Source organism: Mus pahari, chromosome 6, assembly GCF_900095145.1.
Source record: "Mus pahari chromosome 6, PAHARI_EIJ_v1.1, whole genome shotgun sequence".
Classification (NCBI taxonomy): domain Eukaryota; kingdom Metazoa; phylum Chordata; class Mammalia; order Rodentia; family Muridae; genus Mus; species Mus pahari.
The window spans coordinates 51,555,065-51,575,885 of NC_034595.1; the positions used below are offsets into that span (position 1 = coordinate 51,555,065).

General features: G+C 42.4%; 1 protein-coding gene across 1 annotated transcript in view; it reads left to right on the plus strand.

The window, feature by feature from the left end:
- Ube2u (ubiquitin conjugating enzyme E2 U) overlaps positions 1 to 20,821 on the plus strand; it is a 76,904-nt gene that overhangs the window by 43,497 nt on the left and 12,586 nt on the right. Inside the window, exons 7-8 of the mRNA XM_021201189.1 lie at positions 6,627 to 6,715; positions 14,407 to 14,488. Of these exons, the coding sequence (XP_021056848.1) occupies positions 6,627 to 6,715; positions 14,407 to 14,488 (171 nt within the window). The remainder of the gene's footprint in view (positions 1 to 6,626; positions 6,716 to 14,406; positions 14,489 to 20,821) is intronic.

The following is a 20,821-nucleotide window of genomic DNA, read 5'->3' on the forward strand; positions in this document are numbered from 1 at the left end:
ATTTCTGAGTTTGAGGCCAGCCTGGTCTACAAAGTGAGTTCCAGGACAGCCAAGGCTACACAGAGAAACCCTGTCTCAAAAAAAAAAAAAATCATTCTCTGAACATACTATCCTATAGCAGACACTAAACCCCACTATTGGGGACACACCCTTACAGTAAGGGATCCCTAAACTCATGAGCCTTGTATTCTAGAATGCAGAGCTCTTTTGCAAGAGAGACAGCAGGGATAAGGAAGGTGTAGGAAACATCTTCCATCAGATGCCCAAGGCCACAGGGCAAATACTAGTAGTGTAGCTAAGGAGGAATTTGAAGAGCGCTAAGGTCAGAGTGAGCAGAGGCTTCTTCCCCGACAGCCTTTTCTTTCCTTTCTAGGCTTCCTTTAGAAAAAGTCACCAGTCTCTGTACCCACATTTTGTATGTACAGTTTGGTGTTTTGTTGAGTTGTGACTGTTTTTGGTTGAGTTGCATTGATACAATATAATAAGCACTGTGTCCAAGATGTCAAGGCAATACTGAGGGGAAATAGCTTCCTTGACAGGACATGGAACATGGAGAACCTAGATTCGACGTCTCTTTGTTTTTGTTTCTGTTTTTGTTTTTGTTTTTGTTTTTTGAGGCAGGGTTTCTCGGTATAACCCTGGCTATACTGGAACTTACTTTGTAGATCAGGCTGGCCTCGAACTCAGAAATCTGCCTGCCTTTGCCTCCCATCAAAGCAGGACAGGAACTCTCCTGTGGACTGGGGAACAAGGACTTTCTTTACAGAAGGTGATAACAAAAAAGCCTATGTGCCACCAACTGTTAACCAGTAGTTCCTGCTCATCCACAGGCAGTGATTGAATTCCAAGACCATATATATATATATATATATATATATATATATATATATATATATATATATGGTCTTGGAAATTCATATATATGTGAACTTTCCCCTATATATCTGTTTTAGTCACTTGTCTTGTTGCTGTAACAATGCACCTCACAAGAACAACTTAAGGAAGGAAGGCTTTACTTAAGCTCACAGTCTGAGGGTAGAGATGTAATGGTGGCTGCTGGTCGCATTGCAGACAAGAAGAGAGAGCAATAAGTGTTGCTGCCTGGTTCTCGTTTTCCTTTTAAAAGATGTTTGGGGACACAGGACTAGAGCGATGGCTCAGCACTTTAGAGTATGTGGTGCTCTTGCCAGAGGACCTGGGTACTATTCCAAGCACGTACATGGTAGATCTCAATCACTTCTTAGTCTAGTTCCAGGGGATACAATGCTTTCTTCTGACTTCTGGAATATATACCAAGAATGCACATGGTATATAATACATAATACATGGATGCAGGCAAAACACTCATATTTGTAAAGTTAAATAAATAAACCTAAATAATAAATGATCTGAAACAGAACAATTATGACAACATACTGTAATAAAGTACTGTGAATATAGTATCTCTGTGGCTTAAACTATTTTAGTGCCCTTTTCAACAAAACATAGATGAACACTCACTCTCCCTGTCATGATGGGAGTTGACAGATGCCTAGGAGAAAGGGTGAAGCCGGGTGACATAGACTAACACTGCAGCAGTCTGCCTAATCATCTAAATGGATATTGGGTGGTGGGCGGGCAGGAAGCACAGTGAGAGGAATATACTGAGTGAGAAGCTAAGCCTCCTTCCAGCTGATAGAGTGAAAAGGCACAAGATTCATCCTGATGCTTAAACTGTGAGCAATTTAAAACTTTCTGGAATTTTCCATTTAACGTTTTTTTGTGTGTGTGCCATAGTTAATTGCAGGTAGCTAAACTACAGAGAACAAAACTGTGGCTAAGGAGGGAGGGGACTACTACAGAGGATTTTTCACACTGACAACCTGAGCATGTCCACATAGTACAGAGAACTTGAGAACTGGTGAGTGAATACAGATAGTGAAGACTCTGGGACAGGAGGAATATTTTAAAATAAACTACATTTCTATATACACGCAACTAACCGAATAGATAAAAAGTCTTTGAGACAACTCACCATCTTCTCTGTGTCCCCAGTGGTGAGTTTATAGGGGTATGTCACCAGCAAGGAAAGGCTGTCACTGTAAGAGTACCGCAATGTAACAAAAGATACGACACCCATCCCTAAATATTCAAAATATTTCTGAGTTAAAATTTGAAAGGCATAAGGAGGATAAACAGCCAGTACTTGTTGCTTGAGAGACTCCATATTACATATGATGGGTTTTTCCCCCAGAGCCTTACAAGGTACTCACTTCTAACCCTTCCCTAGGAGTGTCTAACTCTCTCCTAGGACTGTAAAAGGGTGAGAACAGCAAGACAGACAAGACAACAAACGGGGTTTACCTGATACCAACATGTGCTGTGCTAGAATGTTGCAATGAGCCTTGCTCTGACTGTGTGAGAATGCATGTGTGCTCATGTTGATATGCATGTGTGTGCACATGTGCATGTGTGTATGTGTGCACATTCATGTGGAGACCAAGGGAAGACACTGGATGGATTGCGCTATCATTTTCTTTCTATCTTATCACTTGGGGACAAGGCCTCTCACTGAACCTGGAGCTTGCTACTTTTTGACTAGGCTGGCTATCCTGGAAGCCCTAGCCATTTTACTATCTTAGCCCTGCAACCATGTTGGGGCTGCATGTGCAAACAGCCGTGCCAAGTTTTTACATTGATGCTGGGAACTGAACTTGGGTCCTCACACTCCTGTGGCAAATGTTCTTACATACACATAGTCATCTCTGCAGTCCTGGCTTAATCTTTTTAATTCCTATTCCTATTCCTGAAATAAATGCCCTGGCCATACAGCCTGAGCTCTCAACCCTGCTCTCATTTAAAGCTGGGTCTCCCCACATGTTGAGGAAGGGCTTGAGAGGAGCTAAGGAGGCAAAGCCCTGGGGTGTCCCCGTGGCAGCCGTCATATACAATTTTTTTTTTGTTGTTCACCCAGACTTTGATGAGTAAGAGTGTGTACTGAAAGGAAAATGGGGGTGATCTTTAACTAGAGATATTTCCACGGAAACAGAAGTAAAATATTATAGGATACTCAAGAGAGCAGTGAGACACTACAAGAAGGAGAAGCTGGATGTGGCCAGCTGATGAGGATCCTCAAGCTTTGTTCGAAAGTGTTGAGACTTCATCTCTAGAACTAGATGACAAATGTCACTTCTCAACAGAGGCGTCACCCTCCCGGGCCTAAAGGGTACAAGGAAGGAAAACAGTTTGCAGCCTGTGAGAAGTGATGAGACAGCCACCGTGGGAAGCCATCTGAGAAGACCGGTGACTCTGCGTGATGATGACATGCTAAACTTGGCTCTTCTCATGTGTGGTCTCACTGACTACCTATGACCTCTTGAGAAAAGCCTCCTCTCTCTTAGTGATGAGCAAACTAATATGGAAAGGTGACATAACTCACCCAGTCCCACAGCCAATGACTGATTGTGCCAGAGGGTTCACCCCGCTAATCCCAGACTCTGCAGTCTTAACCATGATGCTAAGCACCGGTTGGTGGTGCAGGAGAAGTTTTCAACAAAAGTCTGAGCTGGGTGTTACTTCTGTAAGACAGCATCACTGTTAATTTCATCTTGCAGGCAGTGAGCCCACCTTTTCCCATCACTGGCTCCCTTTAAGTTGGTGTCCGCTCTTCCTCTTCTAAACACTGTTTTAGAGATTGGTTTCCTTAATGGCTTCATCTATCAATCTCTCTTTTCCATTCCGAATCTCACCGTCAGATCCTTAAAGGCCATTTTGGCTTCTCTGTCATAGTGTCACCTAAAGCCACATCTAAAAATGACATTCATATTTTACTTCAGTCCCACACAAAGTTTTCTATTAATAGAAAACTAGTCTTCTGGACTTGAGGAAAGTATTTGACCCCAGCATTCCTTCACGGCTCACACACCAGCCAACCAATCAGCTCTTCCTTCAGTGTTATCTTGCTTTTGTCTGTACTTGTTCCTAACCCCAGCTCCGAGCATGGCTGAGGCTGTTTCTGAGCCTAGGATGCCTCCTGGATGACGACTTTCAAACAAAAGTTTTACTATCTTCCTCCAAACAATTCAAACGCTCCCACCCCTGTTAACTCTATGGTAGTCCACACCTTCATTACTATTTCTTAACTGATCCTACAGTTAGTCTTATAGACCCCCCCCCCCAATATGTGAGACCCCTGAGGAAACCCTTGCTCCCCAGGTTCTTCTTTTCCTACTTGGGAACCACTGATGGCTCTCCATTCTGATAAACCAAGGTTGTCAACCAATTTCAACAACTCTCTGCCTACATGCAAAGATCCTCTACAACCAAGCTTTTGAAGAGCCTCCAGCTGCTCTCAATCAGAACTCTCCACTGAACTCAGCTACCCCATCCCTATCTTCCCTTACTCGGAGATCTTCTGTGTGCACATGAATACACACTATACCCCACCCCCGCCAAATATGGCTGAGGCTGTTCCGAAGCCTAGGACGCCTCCCTCCTTTCTGCAGACACTGCACCCCAAATGACTCCCTGATGACTTTCAAACAAAAGTTTTATTACCCTTCTCCAAATTCTTTTGTTTATTGCCACTTCTAAAGAAGTATGGTCAATGTATCAAATTATCCAAATGTTGAACCATGCAGCACCTTATTACAGGAGTAGAGAAAGCTGTTCCCTTCACTCGCCCAGGGATATGTCTTATTTCAACAGAAAAAAAATCAGCTCTGGTGTCCAGTTTAAACTTGCAAATTTATATTTGCTCCTTTTTTCAGTCAGAGACAGTATTCAGTATGTTCTTGGTACTGGTGGGAACTACAAACATATTTTTATGTCACTTATCTCATTAGCTTCATAGACTATCTCAATGATAGTAAATACGGTTACTGTTCTTTTATTTTAAAGGACTATTTGCTTTATAGAATTGGAAATGCAAATATTTAAGATATTCTTCCCTGTGTATTCAAGCTAACCATAGTAATACCTTTTAGAGTAATATTTTTAATTATTCTGCAAGAAAGAAAAGAAATCCCCTGAGGGCTAACAGTTTGAAACTGAACAGGACACCCCTGGGAAGGGAGAGGGTCATGGGTCATCCTCAAACAGACAAAAGACAATGGAGACCATTGTGCCTAAGGAGAGTATATTTTCTCTGTGAGACGGTGTGTTGACAGTTTCCTTCCTCTTGGGTCATTGTTGTCTGCTAAGTGAACTGTGATTGCAAATTGATCCCAAGATTTTTCATGCAGCAGATATAGGGCAGCCTTTCATTTCCTTGCTGCAAATTGCTGAAACATTTCAGGGGCAAATTCATGCAAATTTACATTACCTTAGTATTTCTTTTGGTAGTGTGAAGCTTGGCCAGCAGCACTGGAAGCAGTAAGAGTGATGGTTAATTGATTTTCACCTCGTTTCAGAGTTCTACATACATGTGATTGGAAAAATAATAACACATTTGAAAACTGTTAGTCTTAAAATTAGGTGTCTCAATCTGTGGCAGGGGAAGGCACTAGTCCATTTATAGATTGCCCTGTTAATTTCAGAATTGAGCCAAATATTTAACTTAAGCAACTTAGGGCTGATCCATAAAACAAACAAAAAAAGAGTACCAATATATTTGTTTTAACTGAAAATGTGTTTCTTTGTCCAAAGAACCGAGAAGTTAAATTGGAAAACAGGCATAAGGGCTATTACACCTGACACTTAAGCATCCACTCGCTCCAGTTAGCTGGTGATTTCACACAGCTGAACATTATCTCCGAGTGATATTTTATTTACAGAGCTGTAATTTGCTGTGTTCAACAAGTTTATAGTAAAAATATGTAGAGGTGCAGTTATTTTGAGTGTTCCACAGCTGCCATTTACTGCTTTATGTACACAACCTTAACTTCCCTGTCAGGGCCCCAATGACACGAACAGAGAGAAAAGTATGGAAGAAGGGAAAGAAGGGAGAGTTTCTCCATGGCAACAGGGGCTGGGCGCTGTGTAAAAACCAATCTGCATCCTGATGCTTTATTCTCCCTATGAAGAGGAAATAAAAACTATCATAATACATCTGGTATAACATTTAAGAAAACTTTATTATAGAATAAAAACTATGAATATAATGCTTCCCTTAAAGCTTCTCTTATATATTGGCATGAGGAAGATGTCTTAAAGCTACGGTTTCTTTTTACGGTATAGATAAATGTGCACATAGGTGGACATCTACTTTTGTTATTTACGAATGACTTAGATGGCTTGCCTTTTCTTGTCATACTTGTCAGTGGTGAAATCAATGTGTTTGGTTCATTTATTAAGAGTATGAGTCTTAGAGATGTATGTCTAAAGCCTGGCATTGGGCCACATGGCTATAATCTCAGCACACAGGAGGCTAAAGCAGGAGAATTATGAGTTCCAGGTTAGCCTGCGATACACAAAGATCAAGACCTTTCAGGGATACAAATTTCTGGTCTCAAAAAAATGAAAAGAAACAAGAAGATGACAGAGGAAGAGGAAGAGGAGGAGGAGGAAGAGGAGGCGGGAGAGAAGAGAGTATCATATGTTTTGTATCAGTCTAGACTGGCATCATACTAGCTGAATCCTGTACTCTGATCAGACCATTTTAATGACAAGTTTACAAATTAAATACGGCCTTTTGTTTATATTTTCAGGGTAATTAAAACAATCTCATTTAATGATTACTACAAGACATGGTCTCAGATAGCCACAACAAAAGTCGCAGAGCACTCCAGAAACCCATGTGAGTTGATGCCACCTTATTTATGTATCCTTTTTAATCTTTTAATCTGTTGATTTTTCTCGGTTTGTCTTGCTCTCATCTCAAAACTAATTGACACATATGAGCTCTGCAAGAGCAGTAAACGGTTCTATTGGCTGTCTGTACTATACTCCTCACTCAACAACTAGTAATTTAGTTCTTCTTTTGTGCAGAGCCCTGACCTGAAGTCTTTTTAAAAGCCAGAAGGAAGGGTCGGCAATTGACAGGAGTTCTTAATCTTAGGAGGTTTACTTAAGGCCGTCTCCCCGGAAAGAAGGGTTCGCAGCAGGGTGGACCTTTCCATTTCAAATACAGTTATCCTCTAAGCCAGAGCCAGTGGGCAGAGTGCAGAACAAACGCAGCAGGCGGACATTGAAACCTGAGGGTTGCTCAGTTACATCAATGTAAGAAAACATTTCCTGGGGACCACAAAGACTCTGAGAGCTAGACAACTGGTTCCGTTTAACTGAACTTTTAGAGTGGATGCCATTGTTTGCCAGTCTCCACACACAAGTGAGAATGTGGCTTTGCCCCAGCCCTCCTGCCAAATCGGTCCTGGACCTTGTGAGATTAGAAGGGACTGCAGATCCCAGAGTCTGCACTGACTTTTTATAGCCCTGCTCTTTCTTAGCTGTTACCGTCTACGTTCTCCCTGATGTGTACAGTGTCCTGCACCCTCGAGGTGTTTTTTTTTTCTTTCTTTCTTCCTAAGTATTCTTTTGCCTCTTCCCTCAGTGATGACCTTTTTCCCATCCTCCTCCCAATCTCTCTGGGAGGCCCTACCACGTTCTTCCTAAAACCATATCTCTAGGCAGACCCCCTTCAGCAGCCGAGTGAGTGCCAGTGTGCAGCCATGAGATTCACCTGCACATCCACCAGGCTTGCCATTTAAGGTATCCTGAACCTAGTTCACCTTCCCACTCCCAAACCTCTCCCTCCTTCTTTCTCTGTCTTAGGTACTGTCAGCTCGCTACATTTGCATTTTCTTCAGTCTGAGACTTCTTAAAACAACGCTACACCTCTTAATCTTTCTTTTTTCATATTCTTGGTTTATCTCATGCAATATTATACTCCTTCTGGCCCTTTCCTCCCTCGTGGTCACCACTTTGATTTTCAGTCTCACTGTTCATCATCTCATTGTGATGATTTCCTAACTATAGCAAAAGCTTGTACTTATTCTTTTAGGCGTAAGTTAAGGCAAAAGTACCGCTAGACTTAGCAGTTACAAGACCAAATAAGATAATGTTTAAGAAATCACATGCTCTTGCAGGAAGTTGGTTATTGAGTATTTTGTGATATATATTATCATCCTCACACACTAGTGGTTGTAAAAAAAAAAAATCAAAGTGCATTATGATAACACAGATTTTAGCAACGCTGTCAGTTCAGAGAATTTTTTTGTGGTATTAGAGTCCATGAGTGTTTAATTTTAAAAGCCCAGTGGCCCTATGCACCTTTAGCCAATCAGTTCAAGCACTTACTGTGTGCAAAATATGGAGGGACACAGATGGATCTGGGGACAATAAATATTTGATGCAAAAACCTGGTGTTGAGAGATATTAGCTCTAGGCACTAGGAGGCAAATTCCTCCAAACAGAACAAACAAACAAACAAACAAACAGATTTTTGCAGGATGATAACATGTAAAGACATAGTGGGCCTTAGAAACCTAATAACCCTAGGCAAAAGACACAATCATGCCAAAACTTGAGAAGGTTTGGGAATGATTGCTTCTTAATAAAAAAAAAAAAATTTAAATGGAGGGAAATTATGGTGATTTTCCCCTGATAATGGTTCCTCCCTCACAAGCGTTTGGCTCCAGCGTGCTGAATTATGTTGTTTCTTCATCTGCCCGTCACTAACCCCGTCTGTAGCTCATCCTCTGGGAAGGCAGGAGCCTGGGAACAGTTATCTGTAGCCCAGAAGAATTTCTGAGACTTTGACTCTAACCCTGGATGGCAGATTTCACAAGCCTACTGCCTCTTCTTCCCATGGAATCATTATAAAAATGCTCCAAGAGTCTTCCTTCAAAAAGAACCAGCACCTAATTTACAAACCTAACCGTAACCCTGACAGACTCTGCTGGCCACGTTGTCTTTTGATAGTTCAGCTGGATGAGAGCCAACACCCTCTTTTTTTTTTTTTTTTTTTAATGGCCTAATTTCCTGGCAGTAATGGAGATAAAGCTTTCAGATTATAGAATGCTTCTTCAATGACTCAGAAATACAAAGGAGACCTCTTTTAGCTTCATTTATACAGTCTTTATCGCTGCTGAGATTATTAAAATCTCGTGCAGCTTTTCTAGGAGCTTTGTATTTTATGGGTAGGAGGTTGCTGAGTTTTGATTTAGGTGTTAACACTTTTTCAGCTTTTCGAGCCACAAAAGCTATGTCTAGATATCAATTCCATAACAACCATAGATGTATTCTTGGACAATACAGTCTTAGAGTGTGTCTGTATATACTATGCTTTTAACTACCCCAGGTCATCATTGCTTGATTTATTCAAATCATATTTATTTACTGAACACCTTAATATATGTCACAAATAGCCCATACATCTGCCTGAGGGGCTAGACATTCTTGTAACACCCCATCCCCTTTTTCAGGTAAAAATAAATAAATAAATAAAACTAGGAGAAAACAGGTAATTTAACTAAGGTCATCTACATAGGAGAAAATCCCACCAACTGACAAGGAAGGTAAATTCTGGAGGCCAATTCCCATGACTTGCCTTTGCTATCATTAACTGTGAGACATTGTTAAGACTGTTGCCCTCCTTGGCCCAGCTGCCTTGGTTATAGAATGAGAATAATCACATACATCATAGGGCTGAAGCACTTTGAGAAGGCCTCATGCCCAGAGCTCAGTGCACATGCCTACTCTCAATTATTAGCACTGTGGTCCAGAGTCTTGGACTAGACCGCTGGCTCTACATTTCCTTCCTATGGCACTAACCTGCCTTTATAATACGACAGCATTATCACAGCATAGTGTGAGACTTACAGTCGAACCCTGAAGGATAAGCAGAATTTCTGAAATGCATGTCACTTTCATTCACAATCACAGGAAATCAGATAGAGAAATGTACCAGTGACCCCCACTGTTCTCTGCCCGTCACTATAAAATGTCAAATAAAGGGCTTGGCAGAGAGAAAACCCATGCATATGGTTGTAGGAACAGCTCTTTAACGACAGAATATGATCCCCATACGGAAATGCTTACGTTCCAGGAAAGGAATTCCTGGGAGCAGCGTGCTGCGCAGCGCTGAGTGGAGGCTTCCTGGTACTTGTTGCTGTCAGCAGGCAAACCAAACAGCCTCCGGCATCAGGGGGGCGCTTGCTTTCACCCCAGGAGACTTTCATTCTCTGAGTCTTCCAAAGGCCCTTCCTTCCAGGCCAGAGGCAGTGCGCCTGCTTGCAGAGCTGAGTCTCTCAGCCACCGCTGCTCATTAAGAGCCACCTGGAGAGCTTGTAAAGATTCCGACGCGAAGGGCACGCCCAAACCAACTCCATCAGGGCTGGCAGTAGGACTGGGTAGTGGTAGTTTCTGAAAGCTCCCCAGGTGACCATAACTGTGCAGCCACAGCTGGGATCACCATGATGTCAGAAGTTAGCGGCTCTTTAGCCCCATGCTAGTTTTGCGACATACAGGTTAAGTAAATTGAAGTGAGTGGCTTACCTAATGGAACGCCATCTTTCATCCCTACCAATGAGCAAAGAATATTCACCCGACTTTTAGGGGCTCTGTGGCCGAATGAGATAGTATTGCATGCAAACAGAACACACTAGTGGAAGCTGTACTGTCTTTTCTGAATTTGACAGTCCATGCAGAGAAGATGGACAACTTTTAAGTCGACTTCTTCATAGGCAGGACAAATGGTAGGTACATTATTGTCAGTGGAAGAGGGACCAAGTGACACAGGACAGCCTGAATCTTCCTAGATTTTGAGAGCCCTAAATCAGGCCAAACCAGGATGCCTGGCTTCAGTGCCCAGGATGAGGCAACATTGGAAAGTTTGTTGAAGACATTTGAACAGATTTAAGCGTGAGAATTACGAGACAAACACACCTGAGCGGGTTACATGTTTCTCAGAGAAAGCAGGAAAAATAAGGAGACAGCACAGGCTTCTCAAAGGAGCATGGCCATTGTCTCCGTATTATCCATTTTGGTGGCTCTCAAGTTACATCTCAAAAGGTTGCTCTGAGGATCCAGGCCCCCTTTTGTTCTGTTTGGTAAGTGAGATGTAAAGTGGTTCAGGAGGAAGACTGGATGGCCTTATAATCTGATAAAGAGAAACCAGAGGCTCTAGGGTTGGTTGTGCAAGGAGTTTAGTACACATGTGTCCTTTCCCTGCAAATGGGGTTTCTGGCGGATTCCTAGAAAATTACAGGTTTACAGCTGGGAAGGGAGAAAGGCTTTAAGCAGTTGTTAATTGGGCATTCTTGGCTTCCTGCTGGCAAGGGGCTTCAACTGAATTCCAAGGAGAGGAGTATTTTCTCTCTTCTTATCCCCCTCCCCATCCCTACACACACATACACTCTCACACACACATACTTTCTCTGACTTTCTATCCTGCTTCATTGTGGGAAAAAAAAAAAAGTGTAGGCAGGCACCAGGCCCTGGGTTCTATCCCCACCACTGCAAAAACAAACAAATCTCAGAATGGAAGCAACACTGTAATTTTCAAGAAAAAGAATTACATTATGGAAGAGAAAGAATTATGCGATGGAAGCCGTGGAGGGACACTTTTCTGCCATAGCTAATAAAACTGTCCCACAAGCACCGTGAGGCAGTGATTTCGCCCTCTAGAATTTAAGATACAAATTTCAAGGCCCCCCCTCTCCCTCTTTGTCTCTCTCCTGTCCCCTTCCTTCCTGGGTGTCTTCTTGTCAGCATCAGTCATTGAACAGTTGGCTGGGTCCTGGAGACAAGAAGATAGGCATTGTGGGTAAGCTCTCTAAGGAGATGACCTGCAGGTGGTGCAAGGCAGCTGAGCAAAACAAACAACAACAAAACATAGAGGTGAAATGTGAGAGGTGTAACAGTCTGTAGGAAAGGGCTGTAGTGTACCCATCTCTGAGATAAAACAGAGATGCCAGGGTTAATACAACTTGCATGGGATTCTTGGAGACTTAACATGGTCACTCTGTTTGTAAGATGTAAGGCAGAGACTGCCTGTCGCACAGACTCACAGACATAAGGCAGGAAAAAATTCAAAAACTGTATGGAAAGATATATGTTATCTTTAAATAAAACCTTAGCAAAATTTTTAATTTTGTCCTTGTTGGGTTGAAGATGGTTGATAAGAAGACACTCTTGAACACTTCTAGTCTGTTTGTCTGGACAGTATAAGTGCACCCCTCCATACCTACTTTACATACATGTGCCTATAGTAAGAATTCCAAGCCAAGTGGTGGTGGTGAATGACTTTAGTGCCAGCACTCTGGAGGCAGAGGCAGGTGGATCTCTGTGAGTTCTAGTCCCTCCTTGACTAGGATAGCCAGGGCTATACAGAGAAAGAGAAACTCTTGTCTCAGGAAAAAAAAATCCAGTAATGTTACTTATAAAAATCACCTAAAAGAAAGACCATTCTTCACCAAGAATTCACTTCTTTAATGGAAAGGATGTTTTCCTCAAATGCCAGCCCAAGGGTCTAATGTGGCCTGGAAGACAGTGTGGTTGTGTGGTTGTTTGTGTGTGCTCGTGTGGATCTGAGGAAGAGAGTCTATCGGAATGCTGCTGGTAAAAATCATGTAATTTATCTATCAAAAGCAAATAGCATTACATTACAAAGAAAAGAGTAAAGACTCCAAATAATGAGGCTAGCAGAAAGCATCTAGCCAGCTAAGTGGTTCATCTATGAGCTCAGACTTAAGGAGAGGAAAAACTGAGAAGGGAGGGGAAAAGGGGAGGGGAAGAGAGAATATGTGGTGTGGGTTCAGCATACACTTCTCAGTACATTTTATGTGAATTTGATTGGCAGCATAAACTTGTAACTAACCACAAATTGTGAGTCGGTAAGGTAACATGATTTCAAAATACCCTAATGAAGACATGGGCTGGGTAGATGGAACTGCCACACACAGGAGGCCAGCAAGTCTACTTGCACCTGTACTATTCAAACTAAATAAAAATCCTGATGTTGGTTTGCTAGGGATGGAAGGAACGCCAGTGCTCTGCTACCGAACCGAACACCCTGCCCTGGACATAAAGGTGTTTTGTTCTGTTTTACTTGTGTATAATCACACCTGTCTACGAATGGAAGCCAGAGGTTGTTAGAGGCCCTGGAGTTGGAACTACAGGCAGTTGTGAGCTCCATGTGGGTGCTGGGAATTGAACCTGGATCCTCTGGAAGTGCTCTTAACCACGGACCCATTTCTCCAGCTTCTGGACAGACATTTTAATAGGAGCATCAACTATGAGAATAGTGAAGATGACTGTCTCTAGAAATACCAGATTCTAAGAAAAAGTTAAAGGATCGGGGGGCTTCCTTAAGATCTGCCTCCCAGTATTAGAGGCTCACTCCTCGGGAGAGGGAATACCTTGACTGGCATGGATCCAGAAAGATGAACTGGACCAGAGGCAGTTCCCAGTGTTCAGATCAAGGGAGGCCCCTCGAGCCCAACGGAGGCTGCTGGAACCCTTCTCATCAGCCAAGGGAGGGCAGTGTCACAGCAACATGGCCAAAGGGCTCCCTCAAGCCAGGAGACCCATCTGTTTGATAGTCTTTCTCTGTGGATGATACGGTCAATACTGGAAATGTCTCTGGGATCTGGATGCTCTGCCTTGACCTGGATTGCACAGGCACTGGGGTTACCCAGAACTGGAAACGAGACAAAATAGCAGTGTTCAGAGTAGAAATGGAAAGACCGATACACCCCACCCCAAGACTGAAATTTTCACTTGAAGAACTAAATTACAAAACTATTAAGTTATTAAGGTTGTGGTCTCCATGAGTTATCTTAACACTCTATTACCATTACTGTGATACAAAGTTTCTGCAAGTTTAAAGACAGAATTGGCTTTTATTAGTAAATCATGAGTTAGGTATCATGCTAACTAAGGAGTAGGAACCCGGAAACAACCAGGTTAGTGTTCTTGGCAGGGAGATGCAGTGGGGACTTGCTCATCTCTCTGGCTCTTCCGGTTGCTCGCCACGAGTCAGGTTTGTTTGGGGATTGTTCTGCTTGCTCCAAGGATGCATGACACTGTAAGCATAAAACTCCACTTTTATTTTTTATATACACAGGGTTTCTCCGTAGCCCTGGCTGCTCTAGAACTCACTCTGTAGACCTGGCTGGCCTCAGACTCCAAGATGTGCCTTCTCAGCTTCCATAGCACTGGGATTAAAGACCAGTACCACCACGGCCTGGCTTGAGGGACTTCATCTTACATTAGTATTGGGGCCTAGTGCAGGACTTCAGTCTAAAACAATGGTCTCTCATAAATTTTATTTAACTGCATAAATGATATATAAACGAATGTCATTATAATGAAAACAATTTCTAAGTCACAATCTACTTATTTCAAACAATATTGAGCATTACATAGTAATATGAACTATACAGTGTGTGCAATTGCCACATATCAACTTAATGAGAAGTGAGCTACCCTCTGAGTGATATTAAGGAGCGTATATGAATACTTCTTTCTTTAATCGTTTTATTTCAGTTGCTGGAGATCCACATTTCATGGGACAGTATTACAAATGGAAGCAGCAGGATCGGCAGAATCAAGTGCAGTGGGAGTCGAAGTAAGACATTCCACGTGCCTTGAATGAGTGATTGTGGTGACCGAGTGTTGGTTTTTTTTGTGCTCTCCACTGTCTGCTGAGCCAGTAGCAGATGTCCTGGGAACCACAGCCTATGCCTTTCTTAAGCATGAGAACAACAATAAGAAAGTACCCCCCCCAACACACACACACACACACACACACACACACACACACAGGAACTCAGATAGGAAGGCTGACAAACATGGAGGTAGTGCGTGGGCCACAGTGAGGAGCCCAGCCTGTCCTCTTCCAACCTGTTACCACCAGCTAGCTAGCTTTTCATCTTTCTCATAGCTCTGACTCTGTTTTCCCAAAGTTTTCTCATTCAGGAACTAACTCTCTCTTTCTCTCTCCTCTCTCTCTTCTCTCTCTCCTCTCTCTCTCTCTCTCTCTCTCTCTCTCTCTCTCTCTCTCTCTGTGTATATGTGTATATGTGTATACATACTCTTATGAGATATAAATGTTTTTATTGGATCTGGGAATAAAGTGCTTGTCATTCAAATATAAAGACCAGAGCACAGATCCCAGCACCATGGACGTGCCAGGCAGACCCAGTGGCCCTCCTGCAACCCCTGCACTCAGAAGACAGAGGTAAAGGGGTCTCTCAAGCTGGATGACTAACCAAACTGGGAGCTCCAGGCTAAGCCAGGGACCTTACCTTAGTAGAACAATCAAGGAAGACATCAGAAGTCAACCACATAGCCTCCATACACATGTGCACCCCCACACATACACCAAAGTAAATGTGTATTTCCTGTACAAAGTGATGGGTTTTATAACTATTTTTTCATTTAAATATAACATATACTCAGACTTTATTATATAAACACTTTCTTTCTCTCCCTGCCTATCTTTCTGCTAGGTCCCTTCCTCCTCCCAGTCTCCCTTCTCTTTTTCCCTCTGTGTGTGTGTGTGTGTGTGTGTGTGTGTGTGTCCACATAGGAGAGATGCATGTGAACAGTGTGCCTTCTTCACGGTGCTCAGCTGCTGTGAGGGTTGGGAAGGGAAGACCTGGCCGCCCTCCCCATTTTCACCTCACACTTCAGCTCCTGTCATCAGCAGTCAGGAGGCTGTGGTTTTCTGATGGGAGTACACGATCATTAAACAATGTATTATAAATTTGAATAAAAGTCAAATAGGTCTTCTAATCTTGTGTTCCCCCAAACCTCACCAACAACTTCTCTTTGAGCCAAAGTGAAGAAAAGTTTCTGTATTACTTTTTGGCCCTTCCGCATAAGTGATAGGCAGGAGGAAAATGGAGTATGCTGAGTTTGAAGGAGGGCAATCACGGTTTTTCTTGAAGACATGTTTCAAGTTTTTCTTGCAGCTGAAAAACTTACTCAGAATCTAAGATGGCCACTGCCTTGACATGACTCCCTCTCTGGTTTCCTGTATCAGAGCTGTTTTCTTCCACTTGTTTTCGTTGCTCCCTTCCGGAGTGCCAGCATCTCCAAGATTTAGAAAAACGGAGAACCCAGTCAATTTCAACTTAGTCACTCACTTCTACATGTGGCTAAAACAACTGAGCTGTTTGAGTGCTAGAACACTTCAAAATACATTATTTTGAATTTATAGGGCCAAGTTATGTGTGGTGACCCTGTTAGAATAAAGTGCTCACACACACGCACACACACACACACACACACACGCACACACACACACGCGCGCGCGCGCGCGCGCGCGCGCACACACACACACACACACACACACGCACACACCCCTTATGCCATCTGGTGGCTGATGAGAATATATACAGATCAGATGTGATTTGCATCTTATAGATTGTGAGTGAGTAGTCAGGAAAAAGAACACTTTGAATAAAGTTTTGAAAAGACGTCACAATTATAAGCATCCCATAGTGCCATAAATATTTGTACATGCAAACAAATGCAAGTAGAAGTCCAAGGATCATGAAATTCAGCTTCTTTCCAGATCATTATCAACAATTCTTTTTTTTTTTTTTTTTAATTATCTATGTATGTGAGTACACTGTAGCTGTCTTCAGACACACCAGAAGAGGGCATCAGATCTCATTATAGAAGGTTGTGAGCCACTATGTAGTGCTGGGAATTGAACTCAGGACCTCTGGAAGAGCAGTCAGTGCTTTTAACTGCTGAGCCATCTCTCTAGTCCCACCATCAATTCTTAATGTTCATCAAAATGCAGAACATGTGATAAAGTGCAGTTAGACAAGCCTTCCACCACTGAGCTAAGTACCCAGCCCCTGATTTCTTGAGACAAGGCTGGCTTTGAACTAACTTCATAACCCAGTCTAATTTCAAACTCACTATCCTCCTGCCTCAACCTCTTGAGTTCATGGATTCATAGTAGTACAAATGTGTACTACTATGCCTATCTATTTTACATAAATATTTGAAAATGTCTTCCTTACACTGATATTTCCTGGTTTTAAAAAACAGAGTTGGAGATGTGGCTCAGTGGTAGAGCCCCTTGCTTACCACAAGTTAGGACAGTGGCTCCATCTTTATTAATTATTCATTTATTAGTTCATTGGAAAGAAAATGCAAATCGAGGTGCTTATTTGCATAGTGTTAAGGAGAGACTGTTCCTAACTCACCTCTGCCTTCTCCAGTTGTTTACCCTGCTCGCTGCCCTTATCCAGCAATGCCATATGCAATTATGTTTCTCATTCTTCCATGGAGACCTAAGATTTCTTCATTGCTGCCTTCTACTTGGAATATCTCTCCCTGCAGAGCCTTTACTAGTACCCTGAGTTAAGCCTTGGCCTGTGAGGTAGGTACATAAACTCAGGTCCCTGGAGCTGGGTCCTGACCTGTCTGGATAGCACCTCTGGAACCCTGAGCATCACATCTTGATTTCTTTGTGCCTCGGTTGTATTTGTTCAATAGCAGCTGTCTCCCAAAGAGGTCTGGAGTCGCTCATGCGCTCAGACACTATTTCAGTATATGTAAATGCTTCTAACGCCTACCACACAGACATGCCATACCGACTTGCTATTGCGCTTTCTTTCTGTTCCTTCTGCTGGCTTGTGTTCCTTTCACAGCTGGAAAACCTTTCCTTGGAACTAGCAGGGGGAGGAGTCAGGCAGATCTTAATGGAGTTCTTACCCTCTCAGGATGTGCTGCTCTGGTCATCACACTACCTTCCTTGCAAAAGCTGTTTTCCATTGAGTTTTTGAATGATACCACATATTTTAAAGTTTAGCATATGAACATTCAAAAAACATTAGTTCCTGGGGAGTGGGGAATATGCCCCACCCCAGCTTTCCACAAAATGAAAATAATCTCTGGCAGAAATATGTAAGAAATGTAAATTTATCTCAAGTTAGAAAATAACACATAGCTGACCACATGTATCTAGGACCATTATGTCTGTAATTTCCCCTCTCTACTCCACCTCTCTTTAGTCTGCACAGCATCCCACTAGGGTGGCATGAATCCAGCTGACATCTCTCCATAGGAATCTGTCCCTTATGTGGTCGGATGTCTCAGCTCCCCATCACCTATCTGATAGTGTACTGATTCTGACTTTGTCGGGGCCCATGCTGGTCAGACATGGAAGTACCCAGAATAGGGGCATGAAGTAAGCATCTCTGCCGCTTAGTGTAGTGCACGGCACGTAGTAGGTACTCAGTTAATTTTGTTTAAAAAATGCATATGTATCTTGTCTCACCATTTAATATTAGAATTAAATAAAATTAATTTTAGAACAAAACTGAAATTTAAGGTCTATCATGTAGATAGAAACCATGGTTCTGTTTGGGGAGTTCTAGGGTATCGTCTATAAGTAGGGATTTAAAACTGAAAATATGCCTGTCATAAATATTTTATGCAAATTCTAAACTTTTACATATATTTTGGTTACTGTTAATATATCTTCATTATCACAATCAGCTCATAAATATTTACTAATTAGTCATGTAATTTGGTGTTCATTTCTAAAGCCTTTTAAAAAACACTACCTTGACGGTTCATTTGAATATTCATAAATACCTTATTTCTAAGACATGGAAAAGAAAATGAATCTAACATGCAGTCTGTGGTCTGTACTTAAAATAAAATAGTGAGCACATAAAATCAATATTAACAAAGACTGTTCTTGTTCTGCACATGTAACACTGCTGTACACTACAGTAAATGAGTGCAACTGTATCATTACAATGCATCTAGCAACAGAAACTACCCCCATCCAGAGTCTAAGCTCTGACACCCAGCAAGTTATCTAAGTTATTAATTCTGGTAGCGTTTTATCCTCAGCATACAGTCTCTTAAAGGGATGTTGTTCCTGTGCACACATAGCAGATTGCTAGTCTGAATCTTACCTGTTCCCCGAAGACCATGAGTCCCACTGGGTTTTTGGTCAATATCATACCAACTAGAGTCATCTAGGAAGAGAAATTTCCATTGGGAAAATGCCCCCATCAGGTTACCCGTCGGTATGTCTGTGGGGCATTTTCTTGATAGCTAATTGTTAGAAGAAGGCCCGCAGGGATGGCATCAACCCTGGGCAGGTGGCACCAGCTCTAGGCAGGTGGCACCAACCCTGGGCAGGTGGTCCTGGGTGAAAAAGGAAAGCAGTTTAGCAAACCATGGAGAGCGGGTCCGGAAGCAGTGTTCCTTCATGGCTTCTGCTTCAGTTCCTGTCTCCAGGTTCCTGCCCTGGGTTCCTGCTTTCACTTCTCCTGATGATAGACACTGTAACTTGTAACCCAAACCAACCCTCTCCTCTGCAGGTTGCTTTTGGTCATGATCTTCTACCACAGCAACAGTTAAGCAAACCTGTAGACCATGCTAAGGGCATGGTCTGTGGTGCTGCCAGGAGTTGGTGGGATCTTCAGGAGGTGGGGCCTTGTAAAAGGAAGTTACATCATTGAGGCATGCTTTTGCGGGGAACACTGATACCCCAGTTCATTCTTCTTTTTGTTCTCTGACCACCACGAAGTACACAGCTTTGTTTTATTACTATAATGCCCTGCCTTGTCAAAGACTCAAAGTGATGGGACCCACCATCCATAGACTGAAACCACAATTCACAAAGAAACCTTTTTTCTTTTTGGGTTGATAATCTCAGGTAATTTGTTCCAGTGACATAAGCTAAGAAAGAGGTATAGAAGGAACAGGAAGTAGCTTGGAGGATGACTATTCCCTCGCTAGGCATTCCCCCCTCATGCCTAATGTTGTATCAGAGTTGGCAGGCAGAGCTCAAGTGTAGCACACAAAGATGCACCAGCATCCTACAGAGGCACAGCTGACTCGCTCCACATCCATCATCACCCAGCCTGCCCCAGTGCGCAGCATCCAGCCCAGGCTTCTCACCTCCACTGCCAGATGGGTCACCACCTCTGACACTTTCATCTAGAAAATTCTGTAGAAGAGTTTTCTCTAATTTACCAGTCTTTAAAATAAATAAATAAATAAGGCACAGAGATCAACCAATTGTGTTTATAAGTACAAACCTTATTTGAAATTTAAAACATGTAGTTCCTACTTGATTACCAGCATGTACTTCCTAAAGATTTAAAGTTTCAGTAAGTATACATATCCTGTCTGTGTACAGGCAAGAGAAAATTACGTTCACCATTAAGGAAAGAGATTTGCATGTGTGCACCAACATCAGCATTTACTCTTCATCTCACTGTAGTCTATTGAAAAGGAGATGAAGAGCCGGGTGTGGTGGTGCACACCTTTAATCCCAGCACTTGGGAGGCAGAGGCAGGCAGATTTCTGAGTTGGAGGCCAGCCTGGTCTACAAAGTGAGTTCCAGGACAGCCAGGGCTATACAGAGAAACCCTGTCTCAAAAAACCAAAAAAAAAGAAAAAAAGAGAAAAAGAAAAAAGAAAAGGAGATGAATACCTGTGTAGTGTCAAATATCACTGTAAACCTTTCTTGTATTTATAGAGCCCACTCTGGACTCTGGTGTCTTGTATTTTGATTTATGAAGTTAGTGTGTATTATGCTTACATGTGATTTTAACTGGTTATGTGTTTTTCTTGTCTCTCTTTTTTTTTTTTTTTTGGTTGTCTGTATGTGTATATTTAAACACATAAACCACAAATCATCTTTCCCTTGGAATATCTGATTCCCTTTCCCTCCAGTTATGTAGAAACACATTCACTTAACACACTTCATGTATGTTTTTGCTCTCCTTTCAGAGTGATTTGGTTTAAATATCATTCTTACAGGTTTACATAATTACACAGTGATGTATTTTTAAGGAAAGCAAGCCTTTTTATTCCCCAAAGATTAGCCCTCGAGTGCCATCTTGTGGTTAAAGAGGGCATTGGCATCAGTGCCCACAATTGCTCACATTCTAAAATGTAGGAAAAAAAA